The following is a 26998-nucleotide window of genomic DNA, read 5'->3' on the forward strand; positions in this document are numbered from 1 at the left end:
TTCATTTTTCCCTTCACCACAGTTAACCTGTCTTCACGGCCTGCTTCACCTCCCACGAGTTGCTAGAGATGAACTTAGAGCATGAGTGGCTAGGCCTTGTCGGTCACCAAGAAGCCACCTGTGAATAAATATCCCAGCTTTAGTACATGGACTCTGTGATTGTGTGCTCAGAGTCCTTTTAAAAATAATTTCTGGGTCTGAGCTGGATTGAGACTGAGACAGTTTAAGTCTTGACACTCACAAATGACTATGCTAATGCATAAAAGTTGTAAACTTCTTTTCGGGAAGCCCTTTCAGAACCAATTCACATTCCATAAACAAAAGTCATTCTCCTTCCTTAGTCATAATAATAAAAGTTAAAGATATAATAGCTTCAGTTACATTATCTAATTTACCAGCCACACCCATCAGATAGACTGCTAGCCGCCCCCCCCCTTATTTTTTACTGAAGTATAGTTGATTTACAACGTTATATTAGTTTCAGGTGTACACCATGGTGATTCAATATTTTTATAGATTATACTCCATTTAGAGTTATTACAAACTAATGGCTATATATCCCTGTGCTATGGAGTATATCCTTCTTGCTTGTTAGTCCCTTCTGATGCATAAACAAATTGAGGCTCAAATAGACTGTTTTGTATTCAAGATCACACAGCAGCAAGTGTCAGAATCCAGATTTCTCTAAAAGTCAGTACTCTTTTTTTTTTTTTTTTTTTTTGTGGTACGCGGGCCTCTTACTGTTGTGGCCTCTCCCGTTGTGGAACACAGGCTCCGGACGCGCAGGCTCAGCGGCCATGGCTCACGGGCCCAGCTGCTCCACAGCATGTGGGATCCTCCTGGACTGGGGCATGAACCCGTGTCCCCTGCACCGGCAGGCGGACTCTCAACCACTGCGCCACCAAGGAAGCCCTAAAAATCAGTAATCTTAACTGCTATGTTGCATTGTCTCTTTTTTTAAAAAAGGAAATAAATTTATAGAAATTTACTCAACAGCTTTGACTCCAAGTGAGTTTTGACTGTTTTGAAAAATCAAACCCAGTTGACCTCGAGAAATAAAGATTTGCCACCACTTGAGTCACACTGAAGACAGCACTGCAGGTTCTGAAAACACTGCCCAAAGATGTAATCTGGAATGCCTAATGTTATAATTACTTCAGTGCAATATGTGTATGGCTTACCATTTTAGACTAATTTGTAGTTATAACTTCTGTTTCTTTTTTTACTTTAAATTAAAAAAAATTTTTTAATTTATGTTTTTAACATTTATTTATTTATTTGGTTGTGCCAGGCTTAGTTGTGGCAGGCCAGCTCCTTAGTTGTGTCATGTATGTGGGATCTAGTTCCCTGACCAGGGATCGAACCCGGGACCCCTGTGCCAACAGGGAAGTCTCTGTTTGTTTTTTTAAAATCTCTCTTATTAATGTTGGCCCGTGCTCATATTTTGTGAAATGTGAACGGTCTAAGAGAGCAATCGCTGAGATGATTCCCCAGACACCCTTCCAGTTTTCTTTTTTTTTTTTTGTGGTACGCGGGCCTCTCACTGTTGTGGCCTCTTCCTTTGCAGAGCACAGGCCCCGGACGCGCAGGCTCAGCAGCCATGGCTCACGGACCCAGCCGCTCCGCGGCACGTGGGATCCTCCCGGACCGGGGCACGATCCCGTGTCCCCTGCATCGGCAGGCGGACTCTCCACCACTGTGCCACCGGGGAAGCCCACCCTTCCAGTTTTAACAGTGTTTCTGTAGATTGGCTTTTCAGGATAAATTTGGTTTTTAGAAGTGCTCCTTATTCAAACAATATTCTACCCAAAGTATCGTTTGCTCTTCCATTTAAATTATCAGTGCTCGTTATTATACCTCCCAGCTAGAAGAGATAGTAATCAGCATGCTTAGGCACAGCTACAGAGCTGCCTTTGCTTGATAATTTGTTAAGGGGTTCATGCCCTATTGTACCTTTTTATTGTCAGCTTTACTGGAGAATGTCCAGTTTTAGCTAGATTCCCCCTTCTTCATTTCCCTAAGAGCCAATGAGTTGAAAATGCCATTGTTTTTCCTAATGTGGTGAGTGTCAAGGCGGAGCCAGCTCTGGGATGCCAGAAAGCTCATAGCTTTCAAAAATTATACTGGAATCATGAAAGTGTGTGAAACGGATCAAGCTATACTTCTGTGCTTAGCGGCATATATAAAAAGACAGAGAGCGAAGAGAGGAATAGATAGGATTTTTTTGTTTGCAAGAAGTAGATTCTGCCTAATTAGAAATAAAAAAGGAGGGTTTATTGAAAGGATATGGGGATTGGGGAGGAGGGTGTGCTCACAGAATTGAAGGAAAGGCTAAGAAATCAAACCGAAAAGCCAGCCACAGAAAGGACAGGAGCTAGAACAGCATTTGGGTCTTTGACAAGGACTTGCAGATGGTTTCTTCCAGTGCTACCATTGTCACGAGTGAATGATAACCATCTTCAATTTTATTTTCAAAGGAGTCGAATTCCAGGGAAAGAGCTTTGCAGTGGCTTAGCTTAGCTCATGTGGCTCCAGGAAGGCAGAGAACCTTGACTGCTTAGTCCCTCTAGGGAATCGCTAATGAGGCAGTCCCTAAAAAAAAAAGCACATGTTAAACAAGACCCCAAAAGTACTAACTATAAAGGGAAAAAAACCCTGATAAATTAGACTCCATTAAGATTGCCTGTTAATCAGTAGATACTATTAAGAGAGTTAAGGGTGGGCTTCCCTGGTGGCGCGGTGGTTGAGAGTCCACCTGCCAATGCAGGGGACACGGGTTCGTGCCCCGGTCTGGGAGGATCCCACATGCCGCAGAGCGGCTGGGCCCGTGAGCCATGGCCGCTGAGCCTGCGCGTCCGGAGCCTGTGCTCCACAACCGGAGAAGCCACAAAGGTGAGAGGCCCGTGTACCGCAAAAAAAAAAAAAAAAAAGAGAGTTAAAGGTAAGCCACAGCGTGAAAGAGGATATTTACAATAGATACATCTGACAAAAACTCATATCCAGAATATATAAAGAACTTCTACAAATCAACTTCTACAAAACAGCAGATCACTCAATCAGCAAAAGCCTTGAAAAGGTACTTCACAGAGAGGATATCCAAATGGCCAATAAACATATGAAAAGGTGTACACCGTCATTTGTCATCAGTGAAAGCCCAATTAAAGCCACAATATGATGCAACTACACATCCACCAGCATAGCTACACTGAAAAGAATGGACAATATCAAGTGGCAAAGATGTAGAGCAACCAGAACTCTCAAACACTGCAAATGAGAATGTAAACTGGTGCGGTCACTTTGCATACTCAAGGACAGAACAGTTCCACACCTGGGTATGTACCCAAGAAAAATACATGCATATGCCAAAAGACATTAAGAATGTTCACAGAAGCACTAGCTACAGTTATGCAAATCTAGAATCTATCAACTGTCTAATAACACCAGAACGGATAAATTATGTCACATTCACACAACTGAATACAATACCACACTACACATTAATCATACCACGTGCAACAGAATGAATGACTCTCGTGAATATAAAGAGGACATACTGTATGGTTCATTTATACAGTTTAAAAACAGGTAAACTAATATATGGTGTTAGGAATCAGGACAGTGGGTACCCTGGGGGGGTATTTAGTGACTGGGATGGGGCGTGAAGGGGTCTTCCGGGCTGTTGGCCATGTTGTCTCTTGATCTAGGCGTGAGTTACCTAAGTGTCTTCACTTTGTGAAAACTTGTTGAACTTTAAATGTGTGATTTATGGGGTTTTCTTTCTACATGTGTTTTATACTTTAGGACACAATTTATGAAAAGGGGACAAAATCATGAGAGGCCTCCAATCCATGCATGCCCTGGAGTAATGATGCCTGAGTTTGAACCTTACTCCATCCCTCCCTGTGTGACCTTGGGCCAGTTACTTCTTTATGCCTCAGTTTTGTCATATGTAAAAGGGAGATGATTGGGTTGTTGGGAGGATTAAATGAAATCAGGTAGAGTGCTTAAAATAGCATCAGATGTGTGTAGAAAGCAGAAAATAACTGTTAGGTACATGTATTTTGGAGTAATTGTTTCATACTAGATGTGCCAGGGGGATGTAAAAAAGTATAAAAACCCTGGCCTCAAGGAATTTATAGTAATAATTAAAAAGACAAGATACGTAAAGGAACAAATAGTTGACACTACAAGAGAGTATTGGGAAATTCCAGATGGGTGGTACACATAAGAAAAACCTAAGGATTCAGTGGGAGGAGAGATTGTCGTCAAGTGTTCTGGGTAAAACTCATATAAACTTGTGAGTGTATTGGCTACCACTGGAGCGGGGGAGTGATGAGATAGGAGTACAGGGGACTTGTTTCCTATCTGGGCGGTGGTTACATGAATGTGCTCAGTTTGTGAAAATTTAGTTATACACTTATGCACACCTTTCTGTATGTGTATTCTACTTCAGGTATGTGAAAAGGGCATTGGTTTGAAACCTGGTGAAGTATTTGACCTCAGGCCAGTTACTTAACCCCTGTGAATTTCATTTTCTTACCTATCAGCTATCACTATTACCTCCCATAGGGCTGTCCTGAGGATTAATGGGAACAGTGTATACGGAACACCTAGAACCGGTAAAGTATTTAACGCGCCTGATCTGCTCATTAGCGAAGAGGGTGACCTGTGTTAGGATTTGGAGCCTCCATCTGGGGTTTATTGCTTTGTTGGGGGAATGACCTCATGTCATTATTGTTGTTGTGAATGGAACCTGTCACAGTGCTCCAGTGCGGTGGTACAGTGACTCAACCGCTGGGACAAAGAGCACTTCTGCGTGTCAGAGCCACCGCTTGGCAAGTGTCCCTCACCACCACCGCTGGCTTCCTTTTCCTGTGTTCAGTCACAGCCACGCCTGCAAGTGAGAGTGCAGTGCCTGGTCCGGGAAATGTTTACCGAGTGCCTGCTGGGTGCCAGGCGTTACGGTAGATTCTGATGGAGCATGGAACAGTGACTAAAAACAGGGCTGAAGGTGAAATAAAATAAAGCAGAGGCCTTGCCTTCAAATAGCTTATGGTCTAGGAACAAGACGTACGTGTTTCTTCTCAAAGCTCTTTTTCCCTTCTCTTCTGATATCCTCCACTCACTTAGTACATGTTCTCATATTCTCTCTCTCTCTCTCTCACACGCACACACACACACACACCCTTCACTGAACTCCATGTACACAGGCTAAAAGCCATTTAACATGGCCTCTATCTAGTTTGTCAGTCAGCTGTGCACATATAAACCCATGTGGTTAGGAGAGGTCGGCACTCTGGTTGCTCTTGCTGTAATTACTCCACTCTGACTGGAAATGTCAATAAAGAGCTGATCAACCTTGCAAACAACTTCTGAGCTCTTGTTTTGTAAATGCCTCAATGTTCAGCCGCACTAACCTGTGCGCTGTGCCACCAGGAAGGATACTGGGCCTATTGCATTATCTATATTAAAATCTTGGATGCAGGCACCACGGGAAGAGCCTCTGTGTATCGAAAAAGTTCTGCCATTTTGGTCCTTCCTTACTGGGCTGTCTCTCTCAGATTAATTTAATACTTATTGCTAACCCCTGTTCTGGAAATTTGTAGACCGATATGGGTATCTGATACAGATTAAAGTGAGTGTTGCCGTGAGCTGGGTACAGAGGAGACAGCTGATAAAGTGCATGTTCTGAGCGGTTTTGTGCAAAGAGGCACAGTGCAGAGTGGCTGCTACTCCCACTGGTCCGAATGTTTCTGGGTCCCAGCCTCTAACCTTCCATAAGCCAGTCTAACTGAGACAGCCAACTCTACTTTACCCACAGTCTCATATATTGGGGCTCAGGTTATGTTCAGATGAGGAGAAAGGTCAAAAGCCAGCAGATTGCCATGGGTTTAAGATATAGTCTTAAGCTTTTCGGCCTCAGAAAGTGAATCATATTCTTGTATTGAGAGGTGAGACTTTCTGGGATTGACACAAATTTACAGCAGGGGATGTATATTAGCAAGATGACTGTCACCAGTGATTTGTTCCAAGACTAAAAGCTACTGTGAATTGAGTGTCTTCTGCGTGTGCTTGGATCTTTACAGGTATTATTTCCAGTTCTCACAACAACCCTTCAAGTTGTTGGGTATTCACATTTCACAAATGTAAATCCTGAGCAGGCATCTTAGCCAGGTGTATTTAGTTACAAATCAAGTCCTTCCACTCTACCTCAGTGCCTGAAGGCATTCTGTCTGTTGTTACATTACCAGCTCAAATGTTTGCCAGGTTGGCTTCAATCAACTCTGCAGAATTATCAGTCATTTCCCTTTTTGAGTACACACAGCACTTTGCATATACCTGTAAGAACACTTTGTGTTAATTTGTAATTGCGTTTACTGCACCGTAAATGGTTATCTGCCAGTTTCTTCTGCTAGATTCTGAACTTCTTTAAAAAATTTTTTTTTTCTAATTAAAGTATAGTTGATGTTGTGTTAGATTCTGGTGTACAGCTGGACTCTGAACTTAAAGGTAGTGATGGTCTTATTTTTTTTTTCATGACAGGCCCATCGTATTACCTGGCAGTATTGTGTAGAGGAAGGACTGGGTCTAGTTTTGCTAACATTATATCCTCAGCACATGCTCCACTGCCTGTCGGCAAACAGTATGTGCTCAGTAAATATTGAATGAACTAATATAATCTTGGAGATTACTTTTCCTCTATGAATCTTTTTCATTATTAAAAGAGGGATAACAGTATCTACTTTATAGTGTTGGTGTGAGATTAAATGAATGAAACCAAGGTGAGCGACGGTGTGATAGGACTCTTAAGATTCAGACGGTGGTTTAATGATTCATTATGCTGCTGCATGTCTAAATAATCCACTTATGTTTATCACTGTAGTGGTGTTCTGTTATCACACTTTCTAAGCCATTCTAGTGGATGTGTAGTATCTCATTGTAGCTTCATCTACCCTTCCCTGGTATCTAATGGTGTTGAGCACCTTTTCATGTGTTATATGGCCATTCATATAGCTTCTTTTATTCCCTTTCATTACCTTGTTGCGATGCCTAGGGACTCTAGTACCATATGGAATAGAGTGGCGAGCTTGGATGAAAGCATTCAATATTTCACCATTATGATGTTAGCTGAGCTTTTTGCGATACATGCCCTTTATCAGACTGAAGAGTTCTCTTCCATTCCTAGTATGCTGAAAGTTTTTATTACTAATGGGTATTAAATTTTACTAGATACCTTTTCTTAATTTTTTGAGATGGTGTCACAGTATATTCTTGTACAACACTATTCTGTGCATGTATGGATAAATTTCATAATATTCCTGAGAGGTGAAGAGGGGTTGCCTAAGAGGACAGAAGTCCAGGCATGTATATGAAAGTGACCACCAGATCCCAGTACTATACATGGTTTAGTGTCACATGACAGTTAACTTTGGAACACTCCTGGCTGTTATTTTTCATTTTCTCCTTCATCAACCTTCATAACAGCACAGATGTCTCATATTTTGGTGGTAAACGTGGAACTTTGGGTGCTTTTTATTATTTTTTTCACTTTTCTGTATTTTCTTCAATGGACATGGATTATTTGTGTTTAAAAAAAAAGTTTTTTTAAACTTCTATGTAATTAGATTATGAATAGTAGACTTTAGACTCACTCCTATCAAATCTTTCTGAAATTATATCCAAGTCACCTTTGATTGGTTTTAGGTGTTTCCTAAATCTCTGAGAGCAGCACATTCACAAACCATTTAATGGTGGATGACTAAACTCTTCTTTGTCGATCCTTTTATCATTTAATTTCAGGAGAGGCTCATTTTACCCTCTGTCCCAACATTGGGTTCCTAGATGAAGTCCCTAGTGCAATTCAGTTCAAAAGGCTTTTATGTAGCTTCTCTTCTCTAGGAACTTACTGGCCATATTTGGAAAATAAACACAAAGGGATCTGCCTGTGTGTGCTGTGATAGAGGTATGGACCAGGGACTCCAGGCCTGCTTGGGAGTTGAATGACTTCCAACAGATCAAGTCTGAGTGCAGCGTGACTTTGCCCAGAGGTAACTCTTTCTAACCTTGGCTTTTAAATTCTGGCATTTTTGTCTATCTCTGGAATAGTGAGGCTTTAGAGGCCTGGAGCTGGAGAAGCCTCCTTCAGACCAGACTAAGAATGGCAGCCCTAGGATGTTGAATAGGGACCAGAGATAGGTTGTTATTTCAGCAGCTGGGCTTTGTTTTTGTGGAGCAGGAAGTCATTATCTGGAGAGTCACAAATCCTTGAGAGTTCATTTCCATTTCCAGAAAGGGAAGTGTCACTTGTCCGCCAGCAGTTAGAGGAGCTTTATCACCAGAGCTACCAAGCCCCACAAGGAGCTATTCTAAGTCACTGTCCTGTCAAAATAATCACTGTTTTTTTTTTTTTTTCTTTCTTAATCACAGGTTCCTGATACAGGGAGTGTTTTCTGCTTTTTATCAAAACTTAATGTACCTACTAGTGCATATCAGTTATTTTCATTGCCTTATGTTGATTGTTAAAATTAAAACTTTTATACTAAGCCAAAATAAAAAACCCAAACCCTCAAAATGAAGAAATCAGTACTCTCTTTCTCTTCCTTTCATCAGTAATAATAAAAATAATTTAAACTGTAGAGCATGCCATATTCTACAAATGGCAATCGCGTGCATTCACCTGTCTTATTTGATCCTCACAACCGTACTGTGGTAGATAGACTGGATTATTATTATCCTCTTTAAAAGCGAGGAAACTGAGACAGAAATTGGGTTACTTGTTCAAGATTAGATAGTTCTAAAAACACTGAGCTGCAGTATACGGGAGGGGTCAAGCTGAGGGTTGTGAATTCGAACCTCCAGGGTTTAGATCCTAACGCCACCACTTGCTTGCCTGTGACATTGATTTAGTCATCTAACCTCTATGCCTGTGTCCCCATCAATAGAATAGGGGTAATGGTAGGAGCTACCTCATGTAGGTGTCTCCAGGATCAAATGAGATGGTTTTGGTACAGGCCTAGGCAGAGCACCTGACAGGTGATACATGACATGTGATACGTGACTGGTGAGTGTCAGCTTTGCCACTGCTGTTGTCTTGGAGGTGGTGGCCATGGTGAGCTATTATCCTCTCTCCTTCCAGCAACCTCTCCTGCCCTAAAACCCAAAGTCTGCTCCTGAAATCACCAGAGTACTCCAGACACACTCCAAAAGTCCCCATGGGCTCTGTAGGGTTAGATAATCCAATCCCAAATTAAATGCTTTGAAGAAAAACTAACACCATAAAGATCTCTTTCCCTGACTCAGTTTCGCCCTGATTCTAAAGACAGTTTGTAACTATCTCCTCATACACACTCCTAACCCCTCTTAATCTTAATCAGAAATCTTAAGGATTTAGAGTACATTCTTCCTCTTTAAATGTTTTTGGGACTACTTATTCTTTATTTGCTAACAACCGTTATTAAATCCATGCTGACTAGTGTATTTACCACAGTCTGCTCTTAAAGATAGGATGGCAATTCCTATGCTATATGGCATGCTTTTAAAAAGTCTTTGAGGCAGCAAACCTCCGTGTTTTAGGTTGTGCGCCCCACCCTATGATGTAACTGAGGTTCTGGCTTAGAGGTGGGCTGATGCTTCTGGCTTTATGTCCTTCACTTGACTTCTGTCATACATGCAAAGAAGAAGAGGCAACAAGTAACCATGTGTACTGATCAGCCGGCTGTGTGTCCAGCTGCAGAAGAGATTCATTATGACCCCCAGGAAAGGCCCTCCGTGAGGACACAAAGGTTACTGTTTTTACAGAATGGAAGGCAGCATGTTTGTCAACATCTCTGTGTGTCACAGCGGGGCAAGAAGCTTTAGGTTTGGAGATAGAAGTCCTAATCCCATTACCTCATCCCTGTCTACTGCAGTCCCTGATTTTAAATGTCAACAGGAGTCAAATTTACTTCATGAAACAAATCATCAGCATTGATCATCCTTCATCTGGTGTCATACTTTCTTATTACTTTACTGCATATCCCCCCTGATATGGAATTTCTGCATATCCCCCCTGAGGCGGCTAGACATTGAATACATGAACTGGAATTAATATATTTTCATGCTCTGCAGTCCAAACTCTTTTAGCAAACATAATGCTCATACTAACAGCTCCGTCAGATCCTGCCAACAATTACCGGCACTTACTTGTTTTGAAGGGTGTCCCATGAAAATCCTCATCTGAGAACATTAAGCCAAAATACCTAGGCCCTAAAACTGCATATGCAGAATAATCCCTACTTTGTAGAGAGGTGTGTGCTCGTGAATGTGTTATGTGCAGAGTGAGAGAGCTTGAAGGAAGCACACTATGATGGTGACATCAGTCATCTCATGTGGCAGCAAGATTCAGGTGCTTTTAATTGTCTGTGTTTCTGCACCATCCAAGTTTTCTAAAATACAACTTCTTTCTTAAATTTATCAAAACGTTTTACCTTCTTTGTATTATAGAAACAAAATTTATTTACTTTAGAACTTGGTGACTGGAACATTCATGAAAATGGTTTGTTTTAAAATGAACTCACATGGGAGTACATTAGGTTCTGTGGGCCTTAAACCTTGAGTTGTCCCCAGCTGAGGCAAAGAACACTCAACCTTGGTCCCTGGGACAGTTGGGGAGCAAGTCAATTAAAGGACATCTGTCAGTTCAGGATGTATAAAGGTATGAAAGTGTTCTTGTCCTTCTACTTTCCTCTGTTCTCTAGTTACTTGATTTCATTTCCCTTCTTAGAAACACTTAACAGTTTCTGGGAGACTTTTGAAAAGGCCATGGCCTCTTCGATCTGATATGTAACCAAGCCTCTCAACACACAAGTTTTGGTTTAATATCTTTGTAAAGAAGTCTTTATTCCAAGACTGCTTTCTGCACTTTTATGGTCTTCTATCTCTAAAATGCAATAACTGCCCACCTCAGACCCACTCACACAGCGTGAAGAATTGTAGGACTCACTTGGAACCTAAAACTACCTCACTATGTGAAAAGTAATCACAGGCCTTACCAAACAGTGGTTGAGCACTTCTGAATGTTTAGAAGCATGCTTACATGTGTTATTTCATATTTGCTTCCAAACTAGAACGGGGATTCTGATTATCCCATGTTAAATGGGGAAATGGCACAGAGAGACTTACCCAAGACCACAGGGGGTTTTCGGCAGAGCCAGGACTAGAAATAAAACCTTCTGTTCTGTGGCTTTATCAAAGTTCCCACAATGCCAAATGTCTCTTTTCAAAATCTTCCCCAAGGGTACCTGGACTCTAAGGAATAATTGTGATAATAACACTACTAAATATTTATATAATGTTTGCTATGCAAACGTTAAATACATTAACTCAGTCCTCACCACAACTTAAGAGGTAAGTACTATTATTATCTCCATTTTAGAGTTGAGGGAACTGAAGCCTGCATTAAGTAACTTGCCCAAGGTCACAGAGCGAGAAGGAGTAGCCAGGATATGAGCCAGCCTGAAGCTGGAGTCCGTACTCTTGACCACTTGACAATGCACTCAGGGCCTATCCACTTCCTACCTGTTTATGCCTAGGGTGACCTGGGCCAAAGATGACAATTCTAGGGATGAGAGTCTTAAAATTCCTTCCTTCCAAACTTACAGAGTTTGAAGTAAGTGTCTTGTATTATATAAGCAAGAAGAATACTGTTCTATTTCCTTGTGAAAAGAGCAAGGGAGAGTAAAGAGGAGCAATAAAATGGAAATATTTTTGCTCAATAGCCAGATGAGTTTGGAAGGTTCTAGGAATTTATGTCTGCCCATGGTTCCTACAAAGATCTTTTCATCTGTCTTCTGCCTGGTTGCTAAGGAGCTTGGATTGCAAGGAACAGAAGCCAACTGTACTACCTTTAAGTGACAGGAATTTATTTTAAGGATATAGTTGTTTACAGAATCAGAAGAAAAGCTGAGAACTCAAGCTTCAGGAAGTTGGTGTATCAGCTTTTACTATGTTACAAACCACCCTGAAAACTAGTGGTCCCCCTAAACAACCCTTTGTTTATTAGCTCAAGATGCTGCAAATCAGCAATCTGGGCACGCTTGAGCAATTCCCCGTCTATACTAGGCTGAGCTGATCTCCTTAGGCGCTCACTCGTGTGTCTGCGATCAGCTGCCTGGTTGGCTAGGGCGCCTTACATCTCCATGTGGTCACTCATCTCCCTGTAGGCTTGTTTGAATGATGGTCTCGGGGTTCCAAGTAGAGCAAAAGAGGGCAAGCCGCAGCATGCAAGCACTTTTCAAGTTTCTGCTAGTGATGTATTTGATCTTGACTAAAGCAAATCACATGCTGTAGCTCAAAGTCAATGTAATCACATGCCCTAGCTCAGAGTCAATGTGGTGCGGGTGTGGGGGACTGCCCAAGAGCACGGATAGAGAAAGGAAGAATCTGTGGCCATTTTTGCCGTCTCCCACAGATGGCCGGGAACCTTAGCATCCTTCAGGCTCAAGTCAGCAAGGACCTATGTGCAGACTCTTCAGGGTGCCTCCATCTGAATAACTTGGCTCCCACCACTTTCTTGCACTTGAGTTAGTCCATTCAAAATTTCCAACAAGAATCTGACTTTTCTTGGGTCATATACATCCTGGGTGGGGCACCTTCACTGACACTTCAGAAAGACATGCATGAGAGGAGAAAAGTTCAGTTGTGTTGCTGTTACCCCAAGGAGCAGGGGAGAGATGCAGGGAAGGTAATACAGTATTCCTTCCCTGTATATTGTTTGCTGTATCGACTTTGTTCTTCCCCTCTGAATCGTGTGGGTTGACTTTTCCTCTAAGACTCATTGAAAGCAAAAGTAACAGTCTCAACCTGTTATTTGAGCAATAGGAGAGTTAAAGCATTTAATTCAATAGATATTTGCTATAAAGCTAGTGATGACCCTGGCATGAGTCAAGATCTCACAGACAGACCCTCTTCCTTCCATTGCTATGTATTTATTGGACACCAAGAGTATAACCAAGAAAGGGACATCAAAAGACCTTTGTTGTGATAGTGAGGTCGCATAATCCTTGGCCCTGGCAGCAACTCCAATAGTTATTTGTTTCGGTCAGTTTTATAATTTTTGCAGAATTGGAAGACTGGTTTTAAAACTTTCTAGAGAGCAAGGTGGGTGGTGGTCAAGTCATGCTTAGCTAGATTCAAAGCAACATGGAAAGGCCAGGATAGGTTGTTAGCATGGCCACCAGGGAGCTGGAGCATGTATGAGTCAATTATTGCCCAAATCATGGGAGAGTTTAAGGGAGTAATAGATCCTTCTTATTTGCCAAAGCACCTTTCCCTTTGGACTGACAACCACGGCCATTTTTCTGGTTATAATGGCCAACTCTTACAGACAGAGGACAGGGAAGAGGTGAGAGCTTTGTGTGTGTGTGCACCCATGCTGAGTATTTGAAATATGCCTAGTGCACTGAACTAGCCTTCTCCAAATGCTTGGTCGTGATCTCCAAAGGTTTGATTGTGAGCCTCTAATATTTGTATGTTTATAAATATACTATATTATAAATATATTTATAAATTACAAGCAAGTATTTTAGTATATGGTTTCTAACATATAAACAAAAGTTAGAAACGTTTAAAGGATGGGTTAAAAAGTCAACAATCCAGAAAAGAGGGGAGATATATATATATATATATATATATATATATATATACATATAGCTGATTCACTTTGCTGTACAGTAGAAACTAACACAACATTGTAAAGCAACTATACTCCAATAAAAATTAATTTAAAAAAAAGTCAACAAAAATAGAAGTTCTGATATTTTCTCCCTCCACCCCAGTGGGTCATCCTGTACCTCCTTGGGTGCGCTGCTCTCCTTTGGGGACTGCTTCTCTGGAATACTATAACATCTTAGACCTGCCCAGCAATTACAAAGGCAATTCTTAGGGGTAACAGAAAGTTGTGTGTCCTATCTTGACCAAAGTGTACTCATGACTTAGCACTTCTGTTATGTGGTAGATTCTAGTGCTGTTTTGTTATAATCACAGTGACTTCACGAACGCAGACTCTTATATCTCTTGTAATTCCCAAGCCTTTGCAATAATTATGGAAAGATTTGGATTCATGGACTCATAACCTGAGACAAACATTCTTCTTTCTTTCTCTGTCCCACTTTCCCTTGATTCTAATGAAACTTCAAAGGCATTTTTTCCTCCCACTTCTTCCCCTCTTTCCTCTTTTTTGCTTCCTTAAGAATTCTGAAATAATAATTACATATTTTTTATTGTGATAGCTAACATTTATTGTGCTACAGGTTAATTAAATTCAGTGTCCTTTAACGATCTCTGTTACCCTCACAACAGCTCTACAAAGTGGGTACTGTTATTATTCCCCCTTAAGAGGTGATAAGTATGAAGTTTAGAGAGGGTGAAGTAATATGCCCAAGATCACACAGCTTTCTAAAGCAGGGCCAGGTCAATCTGACTCCAGAGCCCAAGTCCAAGCTTTCCCCTCTGCTGCCTGCAGTGGCACAAAATAGGTGGTGAAGACAAGCATGGGGCCTGGAGCTCAAGCCAGCATTAGTACAAGCCACTTTTAAGCCGTCTTTTCTATTATGGGCCTTGTGTCCACCCAGGAGACACTGGTGTATATATGCTGGATGGTGAGGGTCCTGGAGCAAGTGAGGAAAAGTACTGAGTCTGTGTATGAATCATCTGGAAATAGCTTTTCACTCTGTTTGCCTTATGAGTTCTTCTGAAAAACTTGACAGGTTCAGGAGTACAAAGAGATCTCTACCTGTTAGAATAAATCTGTTGTCATGCTAGAAATTACTTGTTTTCCTACTAGGTTATTTTAACTTGGTATGTTTACAGTTTATAAATCGCACCTACTGTCAGTCTGTAAGAATGTCTCCTTTGATCTTGGTAACGAAAAGGGAGCTGGACAAGTACTGAAATGAAATCGAATTACCTACTCGAAATTCAGTAGAAAAGAAGTGGCTTACGGCATACAGGAGCTGTTTGGTTATTTTGTTGTTGTTGCCATCGCTGGAAAATCCACATAAAGAGCAGTGAGCTTTGGGTAATATAGGTGAAAGGAGATCATTTGTACGGATCCTTTCAGCTTGCAAGAATTGCCCCTAACCTTTCTATGGGTGAGCTTAGCCCAGCTGACTATACCCCCATCCCAACAGACCTTTGGAATTCCTCCTGCAGGGTGTGTTATAGCCTAGCCAAGTTAACAAATGGAAGATAGGCCTGATACAGACTCAGTCAGAATGCCTGCTCTTCTCATTCCCAATAAATACACATGTACACAAGCAAATGTAATAATGCATGAGAGCCCCCAGCGCTGTTTCTTTGCCGCCTGACCAAATTTACAGAATCAGCTGTGGAGAAGTAGCACTTCCCATCGCTAAGGTTCAAAATGATCAGACTTTGAATCTGGTCCACAGTAGAATGGCTCTGCCTGTAACTGTTTCAGGACAGTGAAGGGAAAGAAGGCATTGCTGTGTGTGCTTAAAGTGTGTAAATTCATCAGGGTTAGGTGAGACTCCCAAGCTCCACCCCCAGAATAAGTAGGCAGGGGTCCATGCCCATGGTGCAGGTGCTCCATGACCCGTGCAGTGGACGTCAGAGTTAGAAGTATTATATGCAAAGAGGATGATGAGTCCCAGCTCTGTAGACTGATTGGCAGGACATTAGTACCAGTTAAAAGTAGACCCGTGTATTGAAGGGAGCAGAGAGGGAGATGACAAAGCCATTGGTGAGACTGAAACCTCTAGGTGAATTCCATTTGGCCGCTTTGACATGCTCTCTGAGGCATAGTTCTGTTTTCTGTTACTCACCAACATAACCAGGAGGACAGTCAAGCCCTTATCCTTGGGTGCTCCCTAATCCTTCATAAGTCTGGTCCTTTTCTCTGTTTCTTACTATTGCAGTTAAGAAATGGTAAAAGTAGTAAGATGTGTCTTTACCTTCCTCAGAAGTTCCAGGATTTGGGGGTCATCCTGCCAAACGTGAAACCTGATTTTACCTGTTTATGTAAGAGTGATGAGGCTCTTAAAAACTGAGATCTCTGGGCTTCCCTGGTGGCGCAGTGGTTGAGAGTCCGCCTGCCGATGCAGGGGACACGGGCTTATGCCCCGGTCCGGGAAGATCCCACATGCCGCGGAGCGACTGGCCCCGTGAGCCATGGCCGCTGAGCCTGCGCGTCCGGAGCCTGTGCTCCACAATGGGAGAGGCCACAACAGTGAGAGGCCCGCGTACCGCAAAAAAAAAAAACCAAACAAAAACTGAGATCTCTGACCAAATGTAACAGCATGTATGGTTTAGTCCCTTTTAACCCTAATTTAGGGCATACTGATTCACCCTAGTTTTTCACTCAAGTCCAGGACCTTGTCTGTTCCCTCACCCGCTTAGGGGTCCAGTGGTTCCTTGGAGCTTACAAGCATCCTGGCTTGTTGCTGCGGTGTGTCCTCACGTGGTGACCAGGTGAATAGTGAGTAAGGACCTGGGGGCACACGCAAGTGAGACTTCCACTGTGGCAGTGGGACAGGCAGTCCTGGGGAGTGACTTGTCCTGGTCACAGTAAGGGCACGAGCACTGTAGGCTTGCCACTGTTTCTAGGAACTTACCCAGTGCCCCTCCAGGCAGTCGTTTTCCCGGTCCCCAGCGCTGGCACTTCCTAGGCATAAGAACTATGCTCAAATCAGAGTCAGGATGAAGACCCCTTTTTTCCCTTGCCTCTACCATACGTTCTCCCTGACAGTAACATCTGGCTGCTACTCCCTTCTCTTTTAAGCTCCTGAACCAAAAGAGCCCTTTCCACTCTCTTGTCACATCATAGAAGAGTTTGACGGGCCATTAAGCAGAGAGTTTCACAGTCCATCCAAAAGGGCTCAGACCCTAGAAACTCCTCTTTGTTTACTCCTCTTTGGTGGGCTCGGAAAATAGTTTAGGATGGGAAGGAAATGCAGGGGGCTTTTTGCTATGGCAACAAAAAATAAATAAAACACAGGTTAGATTAGGTCAGCAGGTATCATCACTAGTTAAGCCTCTGAGATGCCCTGATATATAAAATGTCAAGAGATTGATTTATGTTAAGAGATTAATTTATTAAATGGATTGCCAGTTTTTCAATTTACCGTAGATATTGGAATCCAGCCCTGCCCCTTGCCTATGACCTCTGCTGGGGAACTGAAGTTGGGCCTGTCAGACAACAGCAAGGGGTTACAGTGGGATCTCTGCCCAGGTGGGAGAATACAGCCTTCATCTAAGACAACATAAGAAGCTGATATCAGAAAGGCAAATTAAGCCAGGGAAACCAGTAAGCCAGTTGAGTGGAAGTTCAGTTGTTAGAGGAAGAAGCCAAAAGCAGGGATCCAAAGGTTGACTATTGAAGAAGCCATGGGGAAATGGGCAATGGTAAAACAGGCAAAAGTTTAGAACCAGATTTTAATAATTTAGAACAGACTCGGAACACAAGATATTGGGGATGTTCCTGTGCCATTCATCAAACTTAAAGTCTGATGCTTGCTTTTATGAGAGAAAAAAAAAGGGTGATGAAATGTATTAGGTCAGTCTTGATAAGCAGGGAGGGAGTTGGCAGGGTGAGCTGGACCAGTCATTTGAAGGTGCTCAGTACCGCCTCTTAGGTCCTCTCAGCAAATAAAACCCAGAATGCAGTGTAAAATGTTCTTGATCGGGATTCTGTCAAGTAGTGGTTAAGTGGTAGTTTGATGAATTGACTTCTTCACTTTGGGGATATCTCTGACCAGCATCAAAGCATCCCCTCTCCATGACAATGCGGAAGGACAGATAAATAGACTCAGACCCTGTGACTCTCCTTTTTATCAGTGTATTGTGATGATTAAGCAGGTCTCAGCTTATTTTATCCAAGTTAGAAGCTCCCTTGATAAGGTTCAAATGAGTAACTCCTTGCTCTTACCCATACACATTCACATTATCAGGGGAAGACTTTATGCCCAGAGGCTTCCCTGTATAAATGTCAATCCTGTTTAGTTAACTTCTTTTCTACCACTGAACAACTCCTAAAAAGTTGTGTGTCAAGATGACTCTTCCACCATTTCTCTATAGTTTGCATCAGTAAAGGCATTAAGGAAGCTCTTAGGTACTGGAAATTCTCCCTGTGGTGTAGAATAAGAACCTAATCTTCATCCATGGCTTTTATTCGGCAGAGGCCAACTCATAATGCTAAAAGCAATATGGAAGAGAGAGTAATTAAAATGATGCTGGAGTTTTGGTTATATTTTAATAAGTCAGTAAAACGGAATTGTGGATGCTAGTTAATGTTGTTCTAAAGATCATTAGTTTTTGCCGATTTCTTAGTGGAGAAATTTGCCAGACTTTTTTCCCCCTTATTGTTTCCCTTACCAGCCACACCAGTCATAAGTGTCTTAGGGATCTAACTGCTGCATTATCAACATGGACTACAGTGAAGCTGTTGGCTTTCTTGCTCTAAGGTCAATCAGTGGGAGGAATAAAGATAGGTTTTGACCTCTTAATATTTCTTTATTTTGTAAGCAATACAGCATTTTTAAAAAAAGAATACAGATTTAGAATTTTAAAAATCACCTCTTACCCCACATGAGACATTTGTTTTCACATCAAAAAGCTTTTTAGTACATATTTATACTTTATATCATGAATATGTATCATTCTAGCAGCAGTAGCAACAGCAGCAGTAGTTATAGCAGCTAACATCTACTGAACATTTATTATTTGCCAAATACAATTCTAACGTCTGTATTAAATTTTCACAGCAACCCTGTTAGGTAGGATTTAATATTCTTCTAGTTTCATAGGTGGGAAAGCTGAGACGCAGAGAAATTAAACAACTTGCCCAGTCACATAGCTAATAAGCTGCAGACATGGAATTGAAACCCAGGCAGTCTGACTCCACACTGTAGGCTCTTGTTATTCACTCAACAATATATATCATGATCAGCTTCCAGTGAATTAACATCATCCATAGCATTGTCTTGATTGATGCATGAGATTCCATTTAACCAATCTCCCATTATTGGACATTTGTTTCCAATTTTTCCATGATACAAATACTGCTATGATAAACATACCACTACATACATCATTACATGTCTGTCTTGTTCTTTCCTTAGATAAAGCCTATAAGTAGAATTCTTGGATTATTTTTTTTGAGACTTTTGTACAAATTTTCAAATTGCCTTCCAGAAAGATTTCTTTTTAACACTTACATTATAGAGTGTAAATTTCCATGTGCCACCAGTAATGATTATTATTCTTTCTAAGTCTTTGTCTCTCTGACACAGGGAGAATTGTATTTATTCTTTTTTTAAAAAAAAAAGTTTAGGGCTTCCCTGGTGGCGCAGTGGTTGGGAGTCCGCCTGCCGATGCAGGGGACACGGGTTCGTGCCCTGGTCCGGGAGGATCCCACATGCCGCGGAGCGGCTGGGCCCGTGAGCCATGGCCACTGGGCCTGCGCGTCCGGAGCCTGTGCTTCGCAACGGGAGAGGCCGCAGCAGTGAGAGGCCCGTGTACCGCCAAAAAGAATGTTTACTTAATTAATTAATTAATTTTTTTTTGGCTGCGTTGGGTCTTAGTTGTGGCACGTGGGATCTTTTGTCGTAGCGCGCGGGCTTCTCTCTCTCTAGTTGTGGCACGTAGGCTCCAGAGCACATGGACTCTGTAGTTTGTAGCACTTGGGCTCTCTAGTTGAGGTGCAGGGGCTTAGTTGCCCTGCAGCATGTGGGATCTTAGTTCCCCGACCAGGGATCAAACTGCATCCCCTGCATTGGAAGGCGGATTCTTTACCACTGGACCACCAGGGAAGTCCTGTATTTATTCTTTTATAAGGTTAAACTCTTTTTTCCAACGAGTTATTAGATATTTATATTTCTTCATTAGTGAATAGCCTGTTTTCATCCTATTTTATTGTGAGGGTGTATGATTTTTATTAAGGATATACTGTCATTATATATTAAAGAGGTTGAATTTTTGTCTTATACAAATACTTTCCCCAAGGAATTTTACATACAGATTGTCATTTTTTTTATACGTGAAAGTCTCAAAGACCATTCTTTAATAAAAAGAGGCTCAGAAAATATATGACTTAACCTTTATAAAAACAATTGAGGATGTCCTTCAGTCAGTGATAAATGAAAAAAAAAATTAGAACTCACAAATAGGAAAGTCAATGTTAACGGGATAATTTTTAAAAGTACTATTTGGTGGTCCTTAGGTTCACCTCAAGAAATGCTTTATTTTCATATGAAAATATGAACCACTATGACCTATATGAACTATGGATCACTTTTGCTTTTCATCTATAAAAGTGTCTTTTTTTTTTTTTTTTTGGCTGCGCTTCAGTAGTCATGGGGCGGTCTCAGTAGTTGTGGCTCGTGGGCTCTAGAGCGCAGGCTCAGTAGCTGTGGTGCACGGGCTTAGTTGCTCCGCGGCATGTGGGATCTTCCCGGACCAGGCATCGAACCTGTGTCCCCTGCATTGGCAGGCGGATTCTCAACCACTGAGCCACCAAGGAAGCCCTATAAAAGTGTCTTTATTAAGATATTTTTTCTTTATAAGTGATTTTGTAGAAAAACAAATTCTCATTTTCAGAAATTTGACCTATACCCCACTATCATCCCAAAGGATGGATTTTTAAAACAGGTTGTAATCATGGAAGATGAAAATGCCAAAGGAGAGACTTTATAAGTCTTTTGAAACTTTTTGATGGCTGTCTAAGAGAATGTAGAATCTCTAGAAATTAATTTAATTCAAAAAATTTCCCCCCAAATTTAAAGATACTTCATTTAAATTGTATTAAGAGTCAAATGCTTCACAACTGTGTAGGACTTGGTGTGATCTCAAGTAACTTGGCTTAAAAACAAATTTATTGTAAGAAAATTATCTTCAGTGGAGACAGAGGCCTTTTCCCCCCCTTTTTTTGGTTTGGGAGAGGAAGATGAGAAGTGCTATTTTGGGGACAAGTCTCCCAACAGAAGAGAATCCTTTAGCAGCAAGAATAAACAGCTTTGGCAGAAAGCCACCCTCCAAAGGAAAAGGACTTAGGGCACGTTTTGAACTAGGGAGTAGTAATGAGCTCCAAGGCAAAAAGGATATCTCTGGCACAAGGGGTGGGTCAATACCAGACTGTCTGGGTGGAAATACTGCTTACAAAAGCTCCATAGAGCTGCTTCATTAGAAAGTGATGCATTTTGCGATACACCCCTTTTGCCAGTTCTCTAGGGAGGATTAGTTACTGTTCCAAGGAAGTGATTGTATTTTACTCAGGGCCACATTGTTCCCTTTAGGCTTCATTACAACAACAACAGCAGCAGTTATAGTAGTAATAAAATATAAGTCCTACAAACCTGGATTGTTTTCTGACCCTTTTCCCTTCATTTTCTAGAAAATAAATCACTTATGCATCTACAAAAGTGGATTAATGATTAATTTGAAGGAGAGTCTCATCTTTCATTTTATAATGCTTTGAAATTCTTTTGTGATGCTGCATATATAGAAAATACTTTTTGTTCATTATATTTCTGGGGCGAATGTGGGTATGTATATATGCTCACTCATGCACGCATTTAGCTTATATTTTCAAACTGATTTTTTCGGTAGAGGTAATTGCTATTTGTTTGAATAAATATACTTTGAGAGATGGATGAGAGGCAGCCATCCCATCCATGTGTAATTACATGTTTAATTATATGTGACATTGCTCATTTGGTGTGGTTGGATACGATATTCGTGAAGATTTAGCAGGATGGTAAGAAAAGCCAAGTATTTGACTTAACCATTTGAGTATTCATTTCTCTTTGATTCCAAATTTCTGGCAGTAAAAACAGTGGGTGGAATGGCAGCAGAGATCCCCATACACATTCCTGCAGAGACAGAGAGAATAGAACTGCTCCAAAGCAAAGTTTCTTTTCTCACTCATTCAATTAACAGTCCTTCACTGAGCATTTACTATATGCCAAATACAGATTTGTTTTCTGTGCCATTCCTTCCTCAGAATCCACTCCTTGCTTTATAAAGGCCTCATTTCCTCCTCCTTCCCATAACCCCAGCAGACACACAGCGTCTTTACTGAAAAGGTCTGGGTCTTCCTGCATCGAAACTCAACTCCTGTATCTCCTTCCTCGAAGGCCCTGCTAGGGTGGAGTTTTATTTGTAATAATCTTTTTTTTTTCCCATAAATTAAACCCCAAGATGGAAAAGTATTTTAGAGAAAAAAGAAGAGATTAATGTCAGGAGCATTTTCTCATGTTATACGAACTTGTAAACATTTTAATGGCTGCTTGTTATTCCACTGTATGCCTCAGTTAACGTTCACCCAGAACTTGGTTCCTAATTTGGATTTATTTCCTTAGGGTGAGATTACTAAGTCATTGTTCATGAATATTTGTAAGACCCTTAATACAAATTGCCAAACCATTTTCAGAGAGTTTGTAGCAACTTATGGTCCCATTAAGGGTCTATTTACTGTTCATATTATAGCACCTTTACCCTCGTCGAATACTAAAACTTTAAAAATCTTCACTGATTTTGGGGGTTTAATTTACGTTTTTCTTATTACTAGTGAGACTGAACATTTTCTACGTGGTTATTAGACATTTTTCCTTTCTCTTTCCTGGGTTGTCTGTATGTGTCCTTTGCCTGTAATTCAAGATTTTGTATTTTTGTTATTCACTTGTATAAATTTATTTCATATTAAGGATGTTAACATTTTGTCTTTAATATTTATTTACCATATTTGGGTAAAAATCTCTCCGATTACATTATTTACAATCATATTATCACTTAGAGCATATGGCTTATTTTGTTCAATGAGATCAGCTTTATATCATTTTATGTAGGAGGTAGTTTTCAATGTTTAAAAATATAAGAATACATACTTTAGAGTCAAGGAAAAAAAATCTATTCCAGAAACTTCGATAAAATAAAGGGAGAATGTATAAGAGTTAAATTGCAAGGGACCTGGGTCCTGTCAGTGCTTCTGTATTGACATTTGTATTCTTACTGCTTATTACAAAACTGTGAGAGCTGTGCCCAGACGAAACACTTGAGGACAAGTAATGAAATGCTTTGGAATTTACTGGGTTCCATATAAAATTCTAGTCATCCCTCATTCCTATACCTCTAGAGGCCCTGAATAGCAGCCCTTCATATGTTCTCCTTTTCCTTTTAGACAATTCTTCCTCTCTTCAGGAAGATGAAGAGGTAGAGATGGAGGCCATCAACTGGCAGGCCAGCAGTCCAGCTATGAACGGACACCCCGCCACTCTAGTGACCTCTGCTCGTTTCCCTAGCTGGGTCACTTTTGATGACAATGAAGTCAGCAGCCCTTTGCCACCAATCACCTCTCCTCTGAAGCCGAAAACACCACCTCTTGCATCTGTGATCCCAGATGTACCTTGTAACTCAACTGGGTCATTTAAGAAGAGGGAACGTCCCAAGAGCACTTTGATGAACTTCTCCAAAGTTCAGAAGCTGGACATTTCCTCCTTAAACCATCCGCCTTCCGTGCCTGAGGCTCCTCTTTGGAGGGCAACCAATCCTTTTCTGAATGAGACTCTACAGGATGTACAACCCTCCCCTATAAACCCTTTCCGCGCTTTCTTTGAGGAGCAGGAGAGGCGCTCCCAAGACAGTTCCATGTCTGGTACCACAGGCAAAAGCCAAAGAGATTCTCTCATTGTCATCTACAAGGATGCCATCAGTTTTGATGATTCAAGCAAAAACCAGTCACACTGTGATGCTGTTGAAAAACTCAAACGACTCCAACTTGAGGATCCCGATCGCTTAGGGAGTACAACACTCCCTGATGATGACCCAATAGCCTGGACTGAACTAGATGACCACCCACCAGGTTCTGCACTGTCCCAGCCCAAGGATGGGTGGCCCATGATGCTTAGGATCCCTGAGAAGAAAAACATCATGTCCTCTAGGCACTGGGGACCCATCTACATCAAACTGACAGACAGTGGGTATCTGCAGCTGTATTATGAGAAGGGCTTAGAAAAGCCATTCCGTGAGTTCAAGCTGGAGATCTGCCATGAGATTTCAGAGCCCCGGCTCCAAAACTATGATGAGAACGGCAGGATCCACAGCTTGCGGATAGACCGCGTCACCTACAAGGAGAAGAAGAAATACCAGCCTAAACCTGCCGTGGCCCACGTGGCCGAGAGGGAACAAGTGATTAAGCTGGGCACCACCAATTACGATGACTTCCTGAGCTTCATCCGTGCGGTTCAGGACCGTCTCATGGACCTGCCGGTGTTGTCAATGGACTTGTGCACAGTTGGCTTGAACTACCTTGAAGAGGAGATTGCAGTGGATGTCCGAGATGAGTTCTCTGGCCTTGTGAGCAAAGGAGACAACCAGATTCTCCAGCACCGTGTCTTGACACGGGTCCACATCCTGAGTTTCCTCTCTGGCCTTGCCGAGTGCCGCTTGGGTCTCAATGACGTTCTCGTCAAAGGGAACGAAATCGTTTCCCGGCAAGACATCATGCCCACCACCACCACAAAGTGGATCAAGCTCCACGAGTGCCATTTTCACAGGTGTGTGGATGAGGATGTATTCAACAGCTCACGGGTTATTCTGTTCAACCCTTTGGATGCCTGCCGACTTGAGCTAATGAGGTTCAGGACAGTATTTGCTGAGAAGACCTTGCCATTCACACTCAGGACTGTGGCAAGCATCAGTGGGGCAGAGGTGGAGGTGCAGAGCTGGCTGAGGATGTCATCTGGCTTCTCCTCTAACTGTGATCCTCTCACTCAGGTTCCCTGTGAGAATGTGATGGTTCGCTACCCTGTGCCCAGTGAGTGGGTGAAAAACTTCCGCAGGGAAAGTGTCCTGGGGGAAAAGTCTCTGAAAGCCAAAGTGAACCGGGGGGCAAGTTTTGGCTCAACTAGCTTGTCTGGCTCTGAGCCTGTCATGAGAGTGACTCTGGGAACTGCGAAGTATGAGCACGCCTTCAAGTCCATTGTGTGGAGGATCAACCGACTGCCTGACAAAAACTCAGGTAGGCAGAGCTTCCTCTTCTGTGAAAACCGCCACGTGGCTGTGAAAGAGCTGGGGTCAAAGTTCCACATGCTCTCGCCCTATGAAGTGCTGGTTTTTGTTATGTGATAGGAATGATGATGGGGAGGGATGGGGGAATGGGGGACCAGAAAAACAAAAATATTTGAGCAAAGTACTTAACAAACACGCGTGACCCAGTTCACTCCATCTTTCTACTCTCTTACTATCACAGTTCTTCCATAAAACTATGCATTCTTCTTCCCAGCTGGGCTGCTAAGCAGATTTCCAAGGCAGCTTATGATTCTGTATTCTTTCTGACTCATTGAAGTTTTATCTGGTGTTGGAAGCGATCCTTTTCCAGATCCTAGAAGGCTTCTGGGCTTTGAAGAGATGTCTGTTGCCCCAAGTATAGGTAAAAGAGCCAGTTTATGGCCAATCATGTGTACAGTACAGGCCAAGAGTTAGATTTATGATTCCAGTCACCCTGTGCAAGGCCTGTCAATCATAACATCCCAAGTTCAGAGCCAGGATCTGGAGATGGGGAAGGGGCTTCTGATCAGACTGAAGATCCAGCCAGGACATGAAGGTCCAAAAGGACTGAAATCCAAAAGGACAGAAAGTAAGGGAAGGGATGTTTAATTTAAACAAAGGAGACAGTTTACCAGCCCTAGCTGGCCTGCTCACAGCTAGCAGGGGTTCTTCTGTGCTTGAGTGAGCCTGAAGGCAATGACTTTCCTCATGGCTCCAGTGAGATCTGGTGAAATGACAAAACTAAGGAGTAATCAAACCAGCTCTAATAGCTTTGTTTCTTAGAGTAAGTCTGGGTGACCCCAGTGGTAGGCAGTAAGCCCATGATCCTGTGACCCTTTAAATCACTTTTCTTCTTGTTTATAATAAACTTCGCTCATCTGTTAAAAAAGTGGGTATTTGGGCCAGAAAAAAAAAAAAAGAAAAAAAAAAGAGAGAGAGAGGTTTGGAAAAACTGTTGGTTAAAGTCTTTCTCTTATGCAGATATTCTTTTTTCCATTCTCACTATTAAATCCTAACAGTATGATTGGAGTCTTCATTTCCTGTTCTGAGTGTGGAGTGGCTGTGTTACCCTAAACGTAAAACAATGTGAAGCCAAGAAGCAATACGATCTGGCCAACTCCCTAGGCAGGCCAGGCAGTGGACACACACCAGGGCTTTCTTGTCAGACACTGGGTGTAGCAGTGCAAACTGAAAAGACAATTGGACCTCTGTGTTTGAGGCTGGATTTGCCACCCCCTATTTCTAAACTGACAGAATTTTTGACATAAAGTCCTCCTCTCTGAGCTTGCTTATTCATTTCCCTAAAATCAGCGCTGTGTCCTCCTGGTGATAGCACTGTGATTTCTGCCTCAGCCACGGGGCCGATGTGAATTGATGGCAGGAAGGAGAAACCCTCAATTCCCCTTTGGCACGGATGCCCTTGAGAAGAGAACTGAGGTAACAGGGGAATTACCGTTTAACCCGCAAGAGGCTTGACATGAGAAAAGACCTTTTTTGTGAACCTTATTTGTGAATGATTTTTAAAATACATAAGGACAGCATAAGGATATTTGGGGATATTTCTCACTTAAACCTACCCCCCACTCAATTACTGCTTTTGCTGTCATGGTTGTATATTTTTAGACATGAAATCCCCCCAAGAGCTTCTTATTTCTACTTCTGGCCAATGGTATATTTCTGTATCAGTTCAGGAAATTAATAGCACCCTTTTTCTGGAAACTTGAGATGTACAGGATCTGAATTCCAGTCAGAATGCAAGTTCTTACCATTGCTGGTATTCTCTGTGCCCAGCCCCTGCCCTCCCCATCCACTGCTCCATCCGTGAAGCCAGAGAATTGACGATGATCTGTTAGTAACTGTCCCTTTTCTGAGCTCTTCTTAGTCTTGAGATAGCTTTGGGAAGGTGCCTTTCATAGGCCATTTTTCATAATCCTCACACCTCTATTTACAGTGAAAGAGG

The 26998-nt window shown here is 42.0% G+C and overlaps 1 protein-coding gene across 1 annotated transcript in view; it reads left to right on the plus strand.

Moving 5' to 3' along the window:
• STON2 (stonin 2) overlaps positions 1–26998 on the plus strand; it is a 107886-nt gene that overhangs the window by 75931 nt on the left and 4957 nt on the right. The window contains exon 4 of the mRNA XM_065871488.1: positions 23171–25009. Within this exon, the coding sequence (XP_065727560.1) occupies positions 23171–25009 (1839 nt within the window). The remainder of the gene's footprint in view (positions 1–23170; positions 25010–26998) is intronic.

This window comes from Phocoena phocoena, chromosome 2, assembly GCF_963924675.1.
Source record: "Phocoena phocoena chromosome 2, mPhoPho1.1, whole genome shotgun sequence".
Taxonomy (NCBI): Eukaryota; Metazoa; Chordata; class Mammalia; order Artiodactyla; family Phocoenidae; genus Phocoena; species Phocoena phocoena.